Raw genomic sequence first — 20,310 nt, 5'->3', positions numbered from 1 at the left:
AGTTAGGTTGAAATTTGTAGCAGCTCCCACTCAGAGTCCCTGCTCTGTGGCCTGTGGGGAGCCGCTAGAGCCATTAGTTAGGATATGATTGACTTTCACTAAAAGAAATGTTGTTACTGTCTTTTTGATTAAGAAAATTAATTTGAATATTTTATAAATGTAGGTATTCATATTCTGCCTTGAAAATCGAAATGCTCTGATGTTAATTATCTTCCCTTTATCTTTTCAGGGGAAAGGTTATTTTAATTTTGGAAAGATTCTTTTCAGAAATACTACCATCTTACTGAAATGTGAGTTTCTAAACTTCATTGAGTTATTCGGACCTTTTAAACTTAGAAAATTATTCTCTACCCTAGTTTGCTTCTGTGTGTGCGTGCATTTGTGTGCATGTAGGAACATGTATGCATGTGTGTGAAGGTCAGAGGTCAGTTACTTGTGTCTTCCTCAGTTGCTGTCAGTCCTGTTTTTTGAGACAAGGACTCTCTCCTTGAACTTGGAGCTTGAGGTTTGGCTAGACTGGCTGACCAGCCAGCCTCAGGGATCTTCCTGCCTGTTTCTTTGGCACTGGAATTACAGGCATGGATTTTTACATGGATGCTAGGAATTTGAACTCAGGTACTGATGCTTGCTGTGACAGGCAAGCATCTTACCAACAAAGCCATCTCCCTAGCCCCTTAATGTATTTTTAAGTCCAGAACTTTAATAACCTGGCACTGTTTAGATAAAAATATTTAATTTATAAGTCCTATCTGTGAGTAATATTCTGAGTACTTATATGAATTTTTATTGTCTTATTCTCTTGTTTTTCAGTTTGCTATGTTATGTATAGATACACTATTATATATAGCTTATATATTTGTATTACATACTTAATGTATACTTTATTGAATTCATATGGGCTGTACGTTATACAGTGTGTATGTATATTTATGTACATAAATTATTTTTTAATCATATTTCAGTTGAATTATATTTAATTTTGTTTGTAGAGTGCTTACATCATTTTTAAATCTGTTCTGAGTCAGGACAAGATTTTGTGCTTGTGTGCTTGTTAGCTGTTTACTGAAAACATGGCCCAAGATTGTGAGACCATTGACTAAGATACTCAGTATGTTTACCAAGGGAGTGTTTAACACTTCAAGGAACATTGAGTTCAAGGATATTACCAGGAAATAGGGACTGTATAGACGAAAGCCAGTTTTTCTAGTGAGAGAAACAAAAGATCTGAAGCTAACCTGTCCTGGGTGTACTAAAAACTCCTCTTAGTTCTGAAAGGGTTTTTTTTTTTTTTTAATTTTAGGAAGTACATGATCATGGGTAGCTCTGTTTTTGAGATGGGGATAGTATTCTAGATCATCACTGTCATGTGACTTTGTTTGTTTGTTTGGAGACAGAGTTTTTCTCTGTAGCTTTGTGACTGTCTTGGAATTCACTCTGTACGTCAGGCTGGCCTGGAACTCACCGAGATCCATCTATCTTTGCCCCCCCCCCCCCCAAGTGCAGGGATTAAAGGTGGTGCACCACCACGGCCTACCAGGCTTCTCTGTTTTTTGAAATAGGTTCTTACTATGTAGCCCAAGGCCAGCCTTAGGTTCAGTTTCTCAAGTGCTAGGATTATTAGACATGAACTACTAAATCTTGGTTCATGTGTTTTGTTTTGTTTTTTGTTTTTTTTTTTTTGAGCATGCCTTTCTCCTTGAAAATGCAATTAAATTGGGTGATTATATTCTTTTGTTTAATAAGTGGTTGTAAAATAACCTTTGTGTGCTGAGTACTCATAGGTACCAGAGAAGTGGTAGAAAAACTCTCTTCTGTCACTGGGCTTTCACTCGAGTGGGAGTGAAAGGAGCAGGTAAAATTCCTGTGAAGAATAAATTCGTGATCCTTAGTTTTAATTGTCATCAGCACAACTCAGAGTAACTTGGGAAAAGAATCTGAATGAGGGGTTGTCTAGATCTGGTTGGTCAGTGGGCGTGTGTGTGGGATTGTGTTGATTATGTTAATCAGTGGGGGAAGTTCCAATCGAAATGTAAGCAGGGTTTGGGTCCTGAATTGTGTAGGAGAAATCTGAGTTGAACAGCATGAATGCATGCATTAATTCTCCCTCCGTGATTTTGGGTGTGGATGTGATGTGATTAGCTGCCTCGATTTCCTGCTGCCTTGACTTCACTCCAATTACTTTATACTAAAACCCTTTCTTCCCCCAGTTATTTTTTGTCAGGATGTTTTGTCCAGCCACAGAAAAACACTTGGGACAATACCACATCTGTGAAAATGTCTCCTAATGACTTAAGTTGATTTGAACCAGTTTACTCTTGTCTTGTGAGGTTGGTTTTCTGGCTGTTACTCATAGCTGTGAGGAGTGGAAGGATGGAGTTGCTTAGCACAGCTTGAAGATTTGTGTTGTACTCCTCTATGTCTTTTCTAGTTTGTCTTTTTCTAGTTTGTTTTTGACCTCATGGTATTTCACCAAGTTTAACAATCTGCATATTTTAAAATGTCTACATTTTGGGGTTTTTTTTGAAAGATCCAAGGCTCCTTAAATCTTGTTTTTAGTTTTTCTTTGTTATCTCCATAGTTTCTTTGATTTTATACTTTATGATTATGGTGTATGCCTTCCATAGCTTAGGTAGGACCATGTTCTTTGTCTCTCAAGGCTTATTGTTCAAAGTTCTAAATATTGTCTTATCTGTCCTTTAATACTTACCTTACTTTATGTTTGAAACAAAATTCCCAGCATATCTCTTTTTGTTGTTATTTTAAAGATTTATTTACTATTATATATAAGTACACTGTAGCTGACTTCAGACACACCAGAAGAGGGCGTCAGATCTCATTAATGGGTGGTTGTTAGCCACCATGTGGTTGCTGGGATTTGAACTCAACCTTTGGAGGAGCACTCAGTGCTCTTACCCACTGAGCCATCTTGCCAGCCCCCAGCATATCTTTTTGTAAGGACCTAAAAAAATCCATCTATCTATCTATCTATCTATCTATCTATCTATCATTCCACTTACTTTCTGTAACCTTGTGAATGAAGGCATTGCATGGTGTATGTGTGGAAGTCAGAGGCCACTTGCTAGAGTCTGTTGTCTTCTACCGTGTGCATCCTGGGATAAAACTTAGCTCTTTAGACTTATTCCCTGACCCATTTTGCTGGCCCTGTTTTTGGACTTTAAACTAGCAATCCCTATCTTTTTTTTTTTTTGGTTTCTTTGTATAGCCCTGGCTGTCCTGGCACTCACTTTGTAGACTAGGCTGGCCTCAAACTCAGAAATCCACCTGCCTCTGCCTCTCAAGTGCTGGGATTAAAGGCGTGTGTCACCACCGCCTGGCTAATCCCTATCTTTTTATGTTCTCCCGTTACTAGCCAAATTATAATTTCCTTGATATCTTTTCCATAAGTTATCAGATGGTCAGAATTTTGCATATTTTAGTAGAGCTCTGCAAAAACTGTGCTAGATATTTAAAAATTAGTTTAGGGGCTGGAAAGATGGCTCTAGCTACCCTTTCAGAGGACCCAGGTTTGATTCCAGCACCCACACATCAGTTTGTAATCATTTGTAACTCAAGTTCCAGGGATCTGACACCCTCTTCTGTCCTTTCTGAGCATCAGACTCATAAATGGTACATAGACAAAACAGGCAAAACAACCGTATACATAAAATAATAAGTAAAAAAACTTTTTTAAAGGTTATTTGAGAAAAACCATTAAAAACAAAGCTAGAAACCTTTTATTTGCTTATTTTTATTATATTAACATTAATTAATTAACTAATTAATTAATTTTTGGTTTTTAAGAGAGTCTCTCTATGTAGTCCTGGGTATCCTAGAACTCACTATGTAGACCAGGCAGGCTTGGAGCTCACAGAGATCTGCTTGCCTCTGTCTCCCAAGTGCTAGGATTCAAGATATGGGTTATAGCTTTCTGGTTGCATCTTTTGTAATGAATTAAAGTAGATTACTGGGGCTAAAAAGATGGATTGGTGGTTAAGAGCACTTGTTCTTGCAGAAGACCCAAGTTCAATTCCCAGTACTCCAAATGGTGATTCACAACTGTACATAACTCTAATTCTAGGATACACATGATACAGACATACATGTAAGTAGAATATTCATACATATAAAGTAAGTAAATAAATAAAAAAGAAGATTCCTAAATGTAGTCATACTGATTTTTTGTTACACTTGAAAAATTAAGGAGTCTTTAGTGTTTTGTTTCATCCAAAGCTGGAATCAAAGAGGAAGTTTTGATTAGATGTTTGTTTTGTTGTGAGCCAAAAGTTAAATTTTAAATGCAGTCATGTGTTTTTTGTTTGTTTCTTTTTGTTTTGTTTTGTTTTTGTTTTGCTTTTGGAGATAGTCTCATGTAGCTGAAGTTGGCCCTGAACTCCTGATCCTCCTGTTTCCACCTGCTAAGTGCTAGGATTACAGGCAAGCAATACCCAGTCCTGCCATCATGTTTATTTTTGGCATGTCTACACAGAGGAGTCTCTGGTATCTTGCCCTGCCTCTCAGGACAGTTGGATTTACCTTCTCACATCTGCAGAGTGGTGCTTTGGTTCTTTAGAGTATCAAGTTCTAGGTTCCAAACTATGTGGGGTTTTGTTGTATGTATACATAATATGGTGTATGTATGTATGTATGTATAGGTGTTTGTGTGTGTGAGCCTCTGCAGGTCAGAGAAGGATGTCAAATGTATATCTGTCTGTCTCCACTTTATTGACTTGAAACAGGGTCTCTCGCTGAACCTGAGCTAAGTTGGTGGTATCAATAAGGGTAGATAGGGGGTGTCAGGTCAGATCCTCAGGACAGGAATAACAAGCAGCCATGGACTCCCAAGTGGGTAAAAAAAAAAAAAAGAAAGAAAGAAGCTGAACCTCGGTCTTCTGGAGGAGCAGCCAGTGCTCTTACTGCTGGGCCATTCCTCTAGGCCCCTTTGTGCATTCTTGCCAATTTTCAAAGTCCAAGCCATGAATTTTCCTCTCAGTGGGTCTGTTTGAAAACCGCTTAACAATCATAAGTATTACACTATCCCTCTCTATTACTCTATTACTATATACTGTTTTTCTGTATTTCTCCAGTAAAATTGTGGACCTTTAAATGATCTTTGAACATTTGTTTTTCCCCGTTCCCCTCTTAATCTAACACTCAAATATTGAACGTTTGTATGTGTGTGTTCTGCCTGGTAAATACTTGAATAGTATATAAGACTAGACATTTGAGGTTCTGGGGCATAGAAATAGATCTACAGTCCAAAGAGGTTAAAGAAAGAAAACTTGCCTAGCTATTATTTCTGAGGCAGCAGTGATGTCATTATCTAAAGGCTACTAGGAATCCGGGAATGTAGCTCACTCCTGCTGTAATCTCAACACTTGGAGGCCGCAACGGACGGATGGCCTCAAATCCTGCCTCAAAACAAGCATAAGAAAAAGGAACAAAGAGTTCTTTGTGTGACCCGAATTCCTTATGTTCAAAGATATTGAGTATCTAAGCTAGGGTGGAAAATAAAAAGAATATAAGTTAATAGAGAGATGCTGAAAGAATGCTTCATTTGGAATCCTCTCATGTTTACAGTGATTTCTTCTTTCATAGTTGATGGAGAGCCTTGTGACCAGTCTTTAAATATAACCTGGTTTCTGAAAAGTGCTGATTGCTACAATGAAATCTACAATTTCAAGGTAAAGAACATGAAACTACAGACTTTTCCTGTGACGTAATGGTTATCTGGTCCCAGCCTCCTAACTTTACACAGAAAGAGTAGTGGTACTTATGGCCCATCAGAGCTAAAACCGTAGCCTAGGAGTCTCAGTCTGTAGGCTTGTGTCAGCAGTTCTCAGACTTTCAGTCTCGGAATTCATAGCCTTTAAAAAAAAAATGTGGGCTTAAAAAACCTTTTTTAAAAACTGTGTTTTAAACATTTGAGTTTATTGTGGTATTGGTGCACACATAAGCCATGACATGAGTACGAATGTCAGAAGACACTTGTGTAGGTTCTAGGGACTTAACTCAGGTCACCAGACTTGGCAGCAGGTTCCTTTACTTGCTGAGCAATTTTTCTGGTCCTCCACAAGGCTTTTGTTTGTTTGTTTGGTTTCCTCTTTTAGAAATTAAAACAGGGCTAAAGAGATGGCTTAGTGGTTGAGAGCACTGGCTGCCCTTCCAGAGAACCTGAGTTCAGTTCCCAGGACTCACATGCTAGCTCACAACTTTCCACAGCTTCAGTTCCAGATCTGACTTCTGGTCTCTGCAGGCACCAGGCATATACTTGGTTTACAGACATACACATAGCAAAAACACCCATACACATAATATAATAAAATCATTTTTAAATAGATTATTTTTATTAAAATTTAAAAAAATGAGATATTCATTGTTTTAAAGTAGCAATAATAAGCTCATTATGTATTCATTTAAGTAACATTTTTTGTTTGTTTTTTTAAGACAGGGTTTCTCTGTGTAGCCTTGGCTATCCTGGAGCTCACTCTATAGAGCAGGCTGACTTCGAACTCACAGATCCACCTTCCTCTGCCTCCCAAGTGCTGGTATTAAAGGCATGTGCTAACACCACCTGGTATAAGTAACACTTTTAATGAATATAAATTTTAAAAAAATTAATGGATAAGCCAATATACATATTATAATGTTCCCAGGTGTGTATTGTACTTTTAAAGACTTTATTTTTCATGTTTCTGTATTTTATGTGACTGTATACTACATGTGTGTAGTACTCTTGAAGACCAGAAGAGAGTGTCAGAATCTCTGGAAGTAGAGTTACAGATAGCTATGACCTTGCATGTGGGTGTTTGGAATTGAACCTGGGCTCCCCCAGAAGAGCAGCCGGTACTCTTAAGTGCTGAGCTGTGCCTGATTTTATGCAGTGGGAATATAAACCAGGGCTTCATTCATGCTAAGCAAACAGGGCCAACTATGCTACATCCCCAGCTTCTGTATTGAAGTTTTACAGGAGGGTTGGTGATTGCTTTTGCTTTCATTATATAAAGTTGGGATGGAGCTCAGTGTTAAGAGCAGAGGACAGGAGTTTTGTTTTGAGCACCCAATTGAACAGCTCAAAACTGCCTGTAGCCGGGCGTGGTGACACACACCTTTAATTTTAATCCCAGCACTCGGGAGGCAGAGGCAGGCGGATTTCTGAGTTCGAGGCCAGCCTGGTCTACAGAGTGAGTTCCAGGACAGCCAGGGCTACACAGAGAAACCCTGTCTTGAAAAAGCCAAAAAAAGAAACAAACAAACAAAAAAAACTTCCTGTAACTCCAGCTAAAAACCTGTAGCTTCCATGGGTACTCCCTGTTTTACATAAGATTACGGATATATACATATGTGTGTGAGTGTGTGTGTGTCTGTGTTTGTGTGTTATAATACATTTACATATATATGTTTGGAAAAAACTGAAGAATTTAGAGAAATGATGGTTCTAGAATTTGGTTTAAAATATTGACCGTTTTCTCTTAATCACAAATTAAACTAATGCTAGAAGGTTTTTACATTTGAAACTTCATGTGATCTAGTCAGGAATTTAGGTCCTGTTTTCATAAGACATTACAAAAGTTATTTTGGATTGCTACAGGATACAAGTGTGGAGATGGGATTGGAGAGATGGCTCAGTAGTTGGTATGTACTGCTCTTACAGATGACCTGAGTGAGTTCAGTTTCCAGTAACCACCCTGCTCATAGCCAAGCTCCTTGTGACTGCAGCTTCAGGGGATCCAAGGCTTCTGACAGCATGTGTGTACATAATCACATAAATTTACACACATGTGTACACATATTTGTTTTAAAGTATGGAGATGATGTTGTAGATATGATATTTGAATGTGATTTTGGTATGGGAGAAAAATCACAACTGATAAATGATATTTTCTTTTGTAACTATCAGAAATGGGCTATGCTTGGCAGCAACAGTTTTACATCCCAAGCTTATGAACATGAATGTTGTAGATTTTGTTGATTTGGTCAAGTAACAAATGTATTTTCATGTGATAAAAACTCTTTGTATCTGAAAATTTACTAGTCTTTCCAGAATTGTTAGAGAAGTTTTGTGAGCAAAGACGATAATCCTGTAGTTATTTTAAAGGTGTGTGTGTGTGTGTGTGTGTGTGTGTGCAGGCCAGAAGACAGCCTCTGGTGTTGTTCAGATGCCCTTGTGTTTTCAAAACAAGGTCTCTCATTGGCCAGCTCTCATCAAGCAGGCTATGCTGACTGGTCAGCCAGTGAGTCCCAGGCCCAGCCTGTTTCCACCTGTTATGCACTAGGATTGCAAGGACTCCTCGCCGCACCCAGATTGTTTTACATAGGTTTTGGGGCTCAACCTCAAGTGTTTGTACCTTGACAACAAACACTTGAGCAACCGAACAATGTCCCCAGGCTTCTCCTGTTGGTTTTAAAAATGGCAAAGTTATATATGGACTACAGATTGACTCTTTGTCCTTCAAGTCCTTGATTTGCAACAGGTGAGCTAAAATTTGTCCTTGATTTGCAACAGGTGAGCTAAAATTTTGCATCTTCTCTGTTTTTTCTAGACAGATGAAATAGAGTCATACTTGGAAAATCTCAAGGGAAAAAAAGGCTTGTCTGGGAGATACCAAACATCATCAAGATTATTTCAGAACTGTAGTGAACTCTATAAAGCACAGGTAAGTTCTTGACAGTGGTTAGAAGGAAAGAGAAAAGGTGAAGAAAAAAAGTCATGTCTGAGTCTCTCTCTCTCCCGTGTCCATTGTTGTCTGCTAGTTCTGTCTTGTAGAAGAGGTCTCAACACTATGAAGGAAAGCTGCCCTTTCCTCTGTGCTATAGCAGACTCTTATAAACATTTCTGAAGGGTAGCCTGGGCGCTCTGAGTTCATTCACGTTGTCAGTCATCACCACTGTCCATTGCAGACTTTGATCCTGCTGAACTGAGTGGAGTCTGTACTGTCCAACAGTCATTCAGCCTGTCTACACAGTGCTCCCCTCTAGGCTATTTTTGTGCCTATGTATTTGACAATTCTGGATACTTCAGAGAGGAATTTGAGTTTTGTTCTTTTTGGTGTGGACTATGTTTTCTACGATCACATACCTGTGTTGCAGCATGTGCCCAAATTTGATCCCCTTTTAGGGCTGAATTCTGTTATTTTATATAACACATTTTATTTATCTGTTCATCTGTTGATAGTTATTTAACAAAGCAATTTTTTAGTTGATATGTCTTCTGATAATTAGGTTTTAGATTTTATTATTATACATCTGAAATCAAAAGGGTTGAATTCTACACCTTGTTTGTGTGAAAAGGAGAGTGAGTAATATATAGAGAGGTGAATAACACAGATGACTATACATTTACAATGCTTACATAAATATAATCACATAAATGCTATTTTTTATTTGAAATTCTAGCTTTTCAAAGTTTGTGAGGTGTGTGTGTGTGTGTGTGTGTGTGTGTGTGTGTATACGTACACAAGCCTATGGTGTTTATGCTGGTGCTCTTGTCCAAGTGAAAGCCAGAGTTTGACATACACTGTCTTCCCATTCACGTCTACCTTATTTCATGTATTTTACTTTATTTGTTGAGACAGTGTTGCTCATGGTACCTAGCACTTGCTGCTTTGGGTAGATGGGGTGGCAAGTGAACTCCTGGGATGGGATCTGCTTGCCTCTGCTTCTCTCATCCTGGGGTTGCACACTCACACCACCGTGCTTGGCTTTGTATGTGGTTGCTGGGCCTCCAAGATGAAGCATTTTTCCCTCTGAGCCATTGCCCAGACCTGAAATTCAAAGTTTTTTCTTTTATTTTAGAAATGGGCGATAACACCAATTTTTGGATGAGGATTTTTAGAGTGAGGGAAGGTTTGAGTATTGAAGAGTTCTTGCTAACAGCAGCTTCACTTTGTCTTTATTTCATTTGCTTGGATTCACTTAGCAAATGCTGCAAAGTAGCATGCAGTGCACCGGAAGGTAGGTTCTCTATTCAGTGTTTACAAGTAATGGATTGAAGATTTAACAATTGACGAGTGAATGAAGTAATTGATAATTAATTTTGAAGGTCTTATCATAGCTTAGACCTTACGGAAAGTAGAAAAATTGTAAAATGGTATCACAAGTTGATAGCAAACATAATAAACTGTAACATTGAATAATTTCTTCTCTTGTGTTCTTTAAATTCATTTCTTCAGCTAGAAGGGTTGGTTGGATGTGATTATAGAAAGCTGCTTGCTGCATCCAGTTACTCTCAGGTCTGCTGTAGGTTTTTACAGTCATAGGATACACTTCTGTTGGTAAGAGTTCCTGCCTTCTAGTCTAATGTAAGCATTGAATTGTACAATCCAGTTGCTGAGGAAGCAAAATACCTTCTGCCCACCTCCTCACCCCACACCCAACACACTTGACTCTCTAAGGCTTTGACATTCACAGTTGCCCCCTTCTGGAGAGACTCAGAGACAGCTCTGTTCTGTGGGCCAGGCCATGCTCAGCAGGGTTTTCTCCACTTGTTTCTAGTTCATTGGAAATTTTTTTATCTGCTGATACTGTTGTTTTTTACTGCAATGGTATGTGTTTTGCTTTAACCATTTCTACATATTTTGAGCTATACATTTGTTATTTATACATCTTTAATTTTTTTATAGAGCTTTTCTGGGGATCTTACGCATCGACTTCCTCTTTTAGGAGAAAAACAGGAGGTAATTGTTTTTCTGTCCATATTTCTGAGAGCAATGTAAAAACTGGGAATTAACTTTCTTAATTTTCTTTTCTGTTTTAATGTCTAAAGGCTAAGGAGAATGCAACAAATGTTACCTTTACCGGAGACAAAATTGTAAGTAATCCCGCATTGGAGCAGTCGTGGATATGTTTGATGTTTGAATAGTTTTCTTTCACTGTTGTAATATTTAAGAAGGAAAGTAAGACTAGAAATTGAACACCAAAACTGTACACGGTAATGGCTGTTTCTAGGAGACACTATGAGTGTTTTTTTTTTCTTCTTTGTATTTTCTAGATTTTTTTTTTAAAACAAACCATCAAAAAAATCCATATTACCTTGGGAATCCTTCCCCTCTGTCAATATTTATGTGTAAACAAGAAAAAAAACAGTTAAAAAATTTAAACTTAGTCTGAAATTATCTGTGTTAGAATATAATTGAAAGAATCTTTAGAAAATTGAAATAAGGCCCAAATTAGTTATTTTTTTTTTTTAATTTTTTATTAGGTATTTTCCTCATTTACATTTCCAATGCTATCCTAAAAGTCCCCCATACCCACCCACCCCCACTCCCCTACCCACCCACTCCCCCTTTTTGGCCCTGGCGTTCCCCTGTACTGGGGCATATAAAGTTTGCATGTCCAGTGGGCCTCTCTTTCCAGTGATGGCCGACTAGGCCATCTTTTGATACATATGCAGCTAGAGACAAGAGCTCCAGGGTACTGGTTAGTTCATATTGTTGTTCCACCTATAGGGTTTCAGTTTCCTTTAGCTCCTTGGGTACTTTCTCTAGCTCCTCCATTGGGGGCCCTGTGATCCATCCAGTAGCTGACTGTGAGCATCCACTTCTGTGTTTGCTAGGCCCCGGCATAGTCTCACAAGAGACAGCTATATCTCGGTCCTTTCAGCAAAATCTTGCTAGTGTATGCAATGGTGTCAGCGTTTGGAAGCTGATTATGGGATGGATCCCTGGATATGACAATCACTAGATGGTAAATTAGTTGTTTTTATCAATACAGTTGTGTGGAGGCTCATTTATACGTATTTTCTGGGGGCCAGAAAATCAACTCTGCCGTTAAAGAGTACTTGCTGCTCTTCCAGAGGACCCACATTCTCTTTGGTTCCCAGCAATCTCAGCAGGCTCACAGTTACATGTAACTAGCTCCAGATGCCTCTTTCTGGCTGCTATGGGTACTCACATACATACATATGCATATGATTTTTTTATAAAAAGAACATATTGCTAATTCCTCAAAAACATTTCCAGTCTAAAATATAGAGGAAGTATATAGTAATTGTTTTAGATCATCTTTTTTCACAAATCTATTAAAGTTTTAAATTTTAACTTTTTATTTTTTAGATTTTGGGCTTTCTTCATTTCACAAATCTAACTGACTTTATAGACCAGGCAAGCTTCCTAAGTTCTGGGATTGCAGGCCTGGGCTACATTCCTACCTTGTGTCTCTAGCTGTGTAACAGTTTTATTAAGCATACTATATATCACACAGTCATCCTTTTAAAGTGTAAAACTTGGTGGGCTTTAGTGTTTCACAGTTTACAGAACCACTAGTGGTGAGCTTCAGAATTCTTGGCTCTGAAAGTCTGTACCCACTGTCAGTCCACACTGCCCCCTTCCCCACAGCCTCTGTCCTCAGCTACTAATCGCATAGTACATGATCTTGTGTGTGGCTTCTTTCCCAGTTTAACACTTTGGCCTTAACCTTTCTTCATGTCTGCTTAAAGCACTAAGAGCTATCAGGGATGAGTGATGAGGGCCTGTGCCTATGTAGCCCTGCACATGTGTGTGGCTATCTAGATTTCCAGGAATAGTTTAGAGTTCAAACTCCACAGAGACTCTCCATTTTATAACTTTCTTTTTCTTTTAACAATTTGTTCAGCTTCTTGATAAGTACAGCTGCTAATGTCATATCAGGCAGCTATGATTGTTAACAGTTGATATTGAATGGTTTTGTCAAGTGTCGTATGTTGTAACAATGAGTGGTTCTGTGTCAGGTCAGAGAAAGCTTTTCCCTTAGAATAGAGGATTTTAGCAACTTGCCAGTCAGCTCAAATGAATGGCTTTTGGGGGACCTCTAAGCCTGTTTTACCTTTTCTTGTGGCTGGCATATAGTTGGTCAGAACTTGAAAACATTAATAGGACAGGGCATGTTGACATACTACCTTTAATCCCAGCATTCAGAGGCAGGTAGATCCCTGTGAGTTCTAGGCCAGCCTAGTTAACATAATATTCACTGTTTGTGTTATGTATCCTGTTGGTTTTGACAACTGTATAATGACATTCCCACCATGATACTGTTATACAGGGTAGCTTCAGGGCTTTAACAATTCTCTGTTCTTTGCTTTTCATCTCTCCATCCTTCCTAATAATTGACAAATTGCTGATCTTTTTACTGTTTATTCAGTTCTACATTTTTTGGAATATCACCTGATTGTAGTCAGATGACTATATAGCTTTTTCAGATTGACTTCTCCATAACATACATTTGAAGTTTTTAAATATTTTCTGGTGGTTAGATAGCTCATTACTCTTTAGATCTGTGTAATAGTTCACTGTCTGGTTATATCATTGTTTGGTATTTACTCACCTGTTTTGGACATTTTGATTGCTTTTAAGTGTTAGCTATGAACGTTTTGTGAGGTTGTTGTGTGGATGTAGACTTTCAGTTCATTTTGGCAAGTGCCAAGGAGAGTGATTGATGACTGTATGGTAACTGCATGCTAAGTTTTGTGATAATTCTCACAGCTTATTACTTCATTGGAAATAGAATGTATCAGAGACAGAATTACTCTGTAAAACATCTGTGTTTAGATTACCACATGCAATGTTCATGATCTGTTAGATGGGGGAGGTGCATACATGTCATGGTGCACAAGTGGAGGTCAGAGGACATTTTTGAGAGCTGGGTCTCTCTTTCCACATTTATATGGGTTCTAGGGAATCAAAAGCAGGTCACTAGGATTCTGCAAACAAGCGTCTTCACTGGTTGAACCACCTCACTGGAGAAATTAGCTGCTGCATTGCTGTGGTAGCATGCTGTGCTGTTTTAAATCACTCACCACCTATTGCTTCCCAGATCAGGCAGGGTAATGTCAACTTTTAGTCCTGGATAAATTGTTGGTGCCAGGTATATATAAACATAGAATTTAACTTGAGGATTGTGGCTGTGGTTTTGTCTGGGCTGACAGCTCCCTAAAGAATCCAGCTAAGGACCTGCCTGTGTTCTGCTTGACTCAGCAATCCCAAGGCCAAGCGGCATCTTGGTTGTTTGTGCTAAGTATATTTAGAGACAAACATTCTGGGCTGCAGCAGCATAGAGAAAGTGGGCAAGCAGTAGGTAAGAGCACAAAACCTGTAAAGTACAAGGGCAGAGGGAGATATTTGGAAGGAAAGGAGCTTTGCAAAGCTGGTGTGTATTCCAGGACAGATACATGCTTTAAAGAGACTGTAGCTAGTTTTCATGCTGGCTGGCCTTCTAACTACACACACCGAATAAAGCCTTGCCTCAATTTGCAAGGACTAGGAATGGATCTTTTCTCTTTATCTTTTTAGCTCCTGATGTTTTAGGAAATCTTACTAAAATAGTAGGCACTCAGCCGCAAGCACTGAGACTTGGCTGGGACTATAGCTCAGTAGTAGAATGCTCACTTTGTGAGCACGCCGTCTTAGATTCAACCTCAGAACTGAAAACAGTGAAAGGAAGGCAAGAGACAGGCAGGCAAATGAACAAGCACAGATAGATGCTGGGAGCCACATAGGACAGTATTTGCAATTTACAAAAATAGTTTAGAAAAGAAACTAAGCAACAAGCCTTCAGAACACCCCTCCCTCCTGCCTTCAGTGACGAACAGAATCTTCTATCATCTAGAATGTGCTGTTTTCTGTAAACTACTGTGAGTTATGCAAAGAAAGTGTCAAATTTAAATGCAGTTTCTAAAAAGCCTCTCAAGACATTCACACATTAGATGTAAGAAAGACTTTGAACTTTTTAATATGTGCTCAAAAGAATGAAAGGAAATTATGGACAAAACACTAAGGGAAATTAGGAAGAAACTGATAAAAGTTATAAAAAGGAATAAGCAGAAATCACGAAGTTGAGATACATATAGTGACTTATTCCTGTAGATGCTGTAAGCCAGCACTTGGGAGGCTGAAACAGGAGGGTTTCAATAAGATTGAGATCAGCCTGGGATACATGGTGGCACCCTGTCACAAAACAACAACAAAACTGGAAACCATGAAGCTGAAAAGAGCATTGGCTAAAGAAAGAAACTGATGAGGGCTGTCACCATTTGAGCAGGTAGAAGAACCCATCCAGAGATGGTCAGTTGAAGTTACCTGTTCAGAGGACTAGAGAGCAAGGAATGAAAACAAATGAACAAAGCCTTGGAGACCTATGCATCTATCATGTGGACCAGTGTGCATATAATGGAAGTCTGAGGAGAAAAGAGGTATAAAAGAATAAACAATAGCTAAAAGCTTTCGAAATTTAATGAATTTCTAGGATTGGGATACTCAAAGGGTTCAAGACTCCAAGTAGGAATGAATGGACAAGATTTTGTGCCCGTAAGTTGTAATGTAATTCATTCACAAAAATGAAGTACTAATATGTGCCACAACATAGATAAATTTGAAAACTGTGAGACCAGTCAGATGTTAAAGGACAAATATGGTTTAATTCAGCCATTGATGTGAATTGTCCACGGCAGACAACAAATCTCTGGAAGCAGGAAGTAGGTTAAGTTGTTTCAAATGGTGGCGGGAAGGAGAGAGGGAGTTTTATTGCCCAATAAACAAGGGTCTACTTTTAGAAGGTTAGCACTAGGGCACTTGTCTAGTCCCAGCTACTTAGGACAAATCTCTTAAGTACAGGTTAAAGATCAGCCTGAGAGACAGTATCTCAAAATAAGTTTTGGTGTCCAAGTCCATTGAATTATGCTCAGTAACATTGTTAAAATTATGACGTATGTAAAATTTACCTCAATTAAATAAAATCAAACAACAGTAACTACTTATCTGATAGGTTTGTTAAGACTGAACAAGTAGCAAATGTTACATGCCTAACAGAGTGAGTGCTGGGCACATACATGCTGCTTTTGCAAGCTTCAAATCTCTAGACTGAGAACTGAAGGTACTACACTTATCAAACCCTATACTATGAAAATTAATACATTTTGAAATTTATAAGAGTAGTTTTAAGATGTAAGAGTTAATAGCAGAATGGTTAGTTATACAAATTGGTTAATGACTAAGTTCAGGGAAGGTTCAGTAACTGTGAGGAATAGAACATAGGATTCTTACGACTTTGAAGTTACACATTTCTCAGCATCCTCCTTGAAGAAAGATTGGAAGAAATCAAAGTAGGGTTTCAGCATGACGTAGTTGTTACTGAAATAACCAGTGAATATAGAGTTGAAGGATGTGTCTGCTTGTTTGGACTTGAAGTTGTGTGTCATAAAATCTGTTGCATTCTATGTTTCCTCTTGGGTTGTAGGACATTTTGGTTATTAGAGAAAACCTGTAATTTCATAGGGCTAAAATGTATAAATGTGTAAAAGCTGGGTTTCATAGATTAGTAATGTTTACTTAGAGACCTCTGGGTAAAACCTACTTTTAAGTTCATAGTAACTGGGGCTGGAGAGATGGCTCACTGGTTAAGAGCACTGACTGCTCTTCCAGAGGTCCCGAGTTCAATTCCCAGCAACCACATGGTGTCTCACAACTATCTATAATATGATCTGATGCCCTCTTCTGGTGTGTCTGAGGACAACTACAGTGTACTCATATATACAAAATAAATAAATAAATCTTAAAAAAAAAAGATCACTGTAACAAGCTGCAAGTCTACGTAGTTGTGCCTCTTCACGGATGGAGAAAAGACCAGTGGCTTTCCTCCATGGTAGGCACCAGTGCTTACTTAACAAGCCATAGTCTCCCAAAATGTTGGTAGAAATTAAAACTAGGTCAGGTTGGAAGAGTCTCAGCAAGATTGAGGCTGAAAACCTGGCGATTGCAAGCATTAGACTTTTTATACCCTCATCAGAAACAATATGATGGCGATTGCCAGTAAGAATACAATTGTAGTTGCCAGGTTTCAATGATGTTTGCAAGTTATGTAGGATATGCAGAATTAATGTCTAAGAATGATTATTCTGTCAAACCTGTATATGCTTTGCTGACTTCTAGAGATTACAAAGATACACAAGTAATCTGAATGCCTCCCTACTTAAGGGGATGCCTTGGTTTCTCAGGAACTGAAAGGCACACAGTGCCCAAGGAGACATGAGCTTAAGCCTGAAACACCTATGATGCATACCTCTGAAAGTAGCTAGACCAGGTCAACTCCATGATTCCCTGCATCTCCAAGTCTCCTTTTTCTTTATAGTTTAATCTTGTTTGTAAAAACTCCTGAGTGAGAAAATCAGTGGCCACTGTTTCTTAGAGTCAAGAGCTATTAACTGCCTGACTCTAAGAGGCACTGCCTTCCCACACACCTAGACTAGGTTTAGGAGAGAGCTTTTATTTAAATGTGAGACCATGCCAGTATAGGTTCTGGTAGTTTGGGGAAGGGAATTTGATTCAGGAGTGTGTGTGTGTGTGTGTGTGTGTGTGTGTGCGTGTGTGTGTGTGTGTGTATACACTCATGTATGTATTCTTTCCTGTATTTATATCAAGAATTTTTATGTGATGTAAATAATTATTCTAGCATGAGTTAAACTCAGTGATTTTTAATTACAGTTTTTCTTTGTAAAAGATAAATACATTAAATTTAGACCTTGTATAGCAAGAATGCAAGGGACTATGTTGTATCAGTTCATGATCTTGCCTACTTTGCTGTGTGGTGTATAAGCTTGTCTTGCTTGTGATGACCATTTCTGTTATTGAAAGCTGAGGACTTTCTGGGCTGTATCCTGAAGTGATATTCCATAATGTATTACTAACTTGTGCTCTAGATTCTTGAGACTTGAAGTTTTGATGCCCCCTTTTTCTCCCTAGGCAATGCATGAACCATTGCAGACTTGGCAAGATGCACCATACATTTTTATCGTGCATGTTGGCATCTCGTCCTCAAAGGAATCACCAAAAGAAAATGCACTAAGTAATCTTTTTACCAGTAAGTTCAATTCTTGTCTTTTAAAAATATTTGTTATTTTCTATTTGTTTCACACATGATCAATATGAAATGGGAAAATTAGCAATATTTTTGAATGTGTAGGCACAATCCCAAATACATTCCATGAATCACAGATACTTGGTTCTAGTTTGGCTTTCTTGCTGTGAATTTTTTTTTCTTATAAAGGGAAACATTTAATTGGGGCTGGCTTACAGTTTCAGAAGTAGTCCATTATCATCATGGCAGAAAGCATATTGACATACAGGCAGACATGCTTCTAGAGAAGGAGCCTGCTATGAGTATTTTCAATTAGTATTCTTTAGTATTTTGAAGTAAATTTTTCAAAACTCGAATCTCTATGTTAAAACTTGGGAATTTTGAATTATCATTGACAACTTCTTTCTTCCTTCCTTTCTTCCTTTCTTTCTTTCTTTCTTTCTTTCTTTCTTTCTTTCTTTCTTTCTTTCTTTAAGAATTATTTATTTTATTTATATGAGTACATTGTCGCTGTCTTCAGACACACCAGAAGGCGGCATTGGATCCCATTACAGATGGTTGTGAGCCACCATTGGTTGCTGGGAATTGAACTCAGGACCTCTGAAAAAGCAGTCAGTGCTCTTAACCTCTGAGCCATCTCTCCAGCCTGACAATTTCTTAATATCAAGAGTTTTTCTCTTTTTTAGAGATTTATTGTACTTTTAAAAATTATGTGTTCATGTGCAATTAATTATATCCATGTGAGTCAAGGTTCCTATACTGGGGTTACAAGTTGTGGTAAGCCTCCTAGCATGGGTGCTAAGATCTGAACTTGGGTCCTCTGGAAGAGGGGTTTGTACTCTGACCTGCTGAGCAATCTTTCCAGTTCCTCAAGCATGTTTGATCTTCCTTCCTTCTTTGTAACTACACAGCTGGCAGTCTTTACCTTTCACCTGGAATTTTGCAGTAACTAGTTGTAGTTTCGCTGTGGTTTCCATTTTTGGTTTTCATTTGTACTGTGTAGTTTCCTTCCCTAGCCTTGCTTTCTCAGTAGAGTATCCTTACTTACTTCTGAATTTATTGGCAATATTGGTACATTTTATTACTAAATACAATGTTTACTATAGATCCCCCCCCCCCCAGATTATCACTTAATTAGATAAAGATGCCCTTGTTTTCCAACTTTACTATTTTCTTCTTTTTAATACTAAGGAGGAAGGCTCAGTTTAATCAAAGGCTCAATTGTATATGGATTAAAATTATCATAGAGTAGGCATGCTTGCTTTTACCTATGTAACCCAGCTCTTTAGAGCCTAAGGCAAGAGGATTATAAATTCAAGACCCAATCCAGGAACCCTAGCAGGCTAAACAGTGAGGCCCTGTATTTTTGTTGTTGTTTGGGTTTTTTTTGTTGTTGTTTTTTTTTAAAGGAAGGATCACATAGGCTTCCTCCTTGGTGATGCTGAGCTGTGTTGTATTAACAGGTTCCTAGATTGAAACCATTCTTTAAGTTTTGCTTTGTCTTAACACACACAAACACACCTGTATCTTTCCATTCATATACATTGTTTCTTTCCATTCATATACATTGTTGGGCTCCTTTTGTTTATTGTTTGTGTTCAAGATGAGTTTTCCTGTAATTTTATTTTCTTTTTATCACTGATTCGGCATGCAGATTATGATAACCTCATGTGAATTGGAGAATGTCCCTACTTTCATAGACTATGAAACACTTTTAAAGAGTAAATTCACCTTTTTTTTTTTCTGTGAGAGCTTTCCTGTACTACTGTTGCCATCTGATATATAGACTGTCAGCCTTTATATGAGTAGACTTTCTCTATGAGAAGTATTTTATTCTTGTCCTTCTCTTCCCCTCGAATCAGAGGTGTATGTGTTTTGAGAAATTCTTGATTGCTTTTACAACTTCAAATTTATTGACAAGTCTTTTTTTAGTCATATTTCTTTGCAAGTATCTCTATTTTTTTCTTTTACAGTCTTTAATATTGCTAGGCAAAGTGGATCTACATAATCCCAGCAATCAGGAGGTTTGAGGCAGGAGGATCAAGGGGTTCAAGACCATGCTTGGCTACATAGTGAATTTGGGGCCAGCTTGGAGTCTTTGAGACCCTGTTACAGAACCCTAGAAATGATGGTTTTGGGTGATGGCTTGGTCAGTAAAGTACTTGTCGCTCTAGCAGAGGTTCTGAGTTTGGATTCTTAACTCGCAGCTGACAAGCAGGCCACAGTGGTAAACCTCTGTAATCCCAGCACAGGAGAGGTAGAGTCAGATCCCTGGAACTTGCTGGCCAACCAGCATAGCTGGTGAGAGCCAGATCTTTTTCAAAAAATAAGATGGAAAGTAACTGAGGAAGCTGCCTGACACCAGCCTCTGTCCTCCACACATGTGTGCATGCTTACACAAAACATGTATGTATATCATACAGAAAACCAAGAATTACATAAATAATAACATTTTTCATATTGCCTTTGTCTTTTTTTTTTTTTTTTTTT

The 20,310-nt window shown here is 38.3% G+C and overlaps 1 protein-coding gene across 2 annotated transcripts in view; it reads left to right on the top strand.

Moving 5' to 3' along the window:
* Positions 1-20,310, top strand: part of Tmem87a (transmembrane protein 87A) — a 48,053-nt gene that overhangs the window by 1,176 nt on the left and 26,567 nt on the right. For both annotated transcript variants that reach the window (XM_021182494.2, XM_021182509.2), the window contains exons 2-7: positions 230-290; positions 5,596-5,681; positions 8,541-8,654; positions 10,620-10,673; positions 10,763-10,807; positions 17,706-17,823. In XM_021182494.2, the coding sequence (XP_021038153.1) occupies positions 230-290; positions 5,596-5,681; positions 8,541-8,654; positions 10,620-10,673; positions 10,763-10,807; positions 17,706-17,823 (478 nt within the window). The remainder of the gene's footprint in view (positions 1-229; positions 291-5,595; positions 5,682-8,540; positions 8,655-10,619; positions 10,674-10,762; positions 10,808-17,705; positions 17,824-20,310) is intronic.

This window comes from Mus caroli, chromosome 2, assembly GCF_900094665.2.
Source record: "Mus caroli chromosome 2, CAROLI_EIJ_v1.1, whole genome shotgun sequence".
NCBI classification, from domain to species: domain Eukaryota; kingdom Metazoa; phylum Chordata; class Mammalia; order Rodentia; family Muridae; genus Mus; species Mus caroli.
Note: the sequence above shows the minus strand (reverse complement) of the source record. Positions and strands in the feature narration are given on the sequence as shown.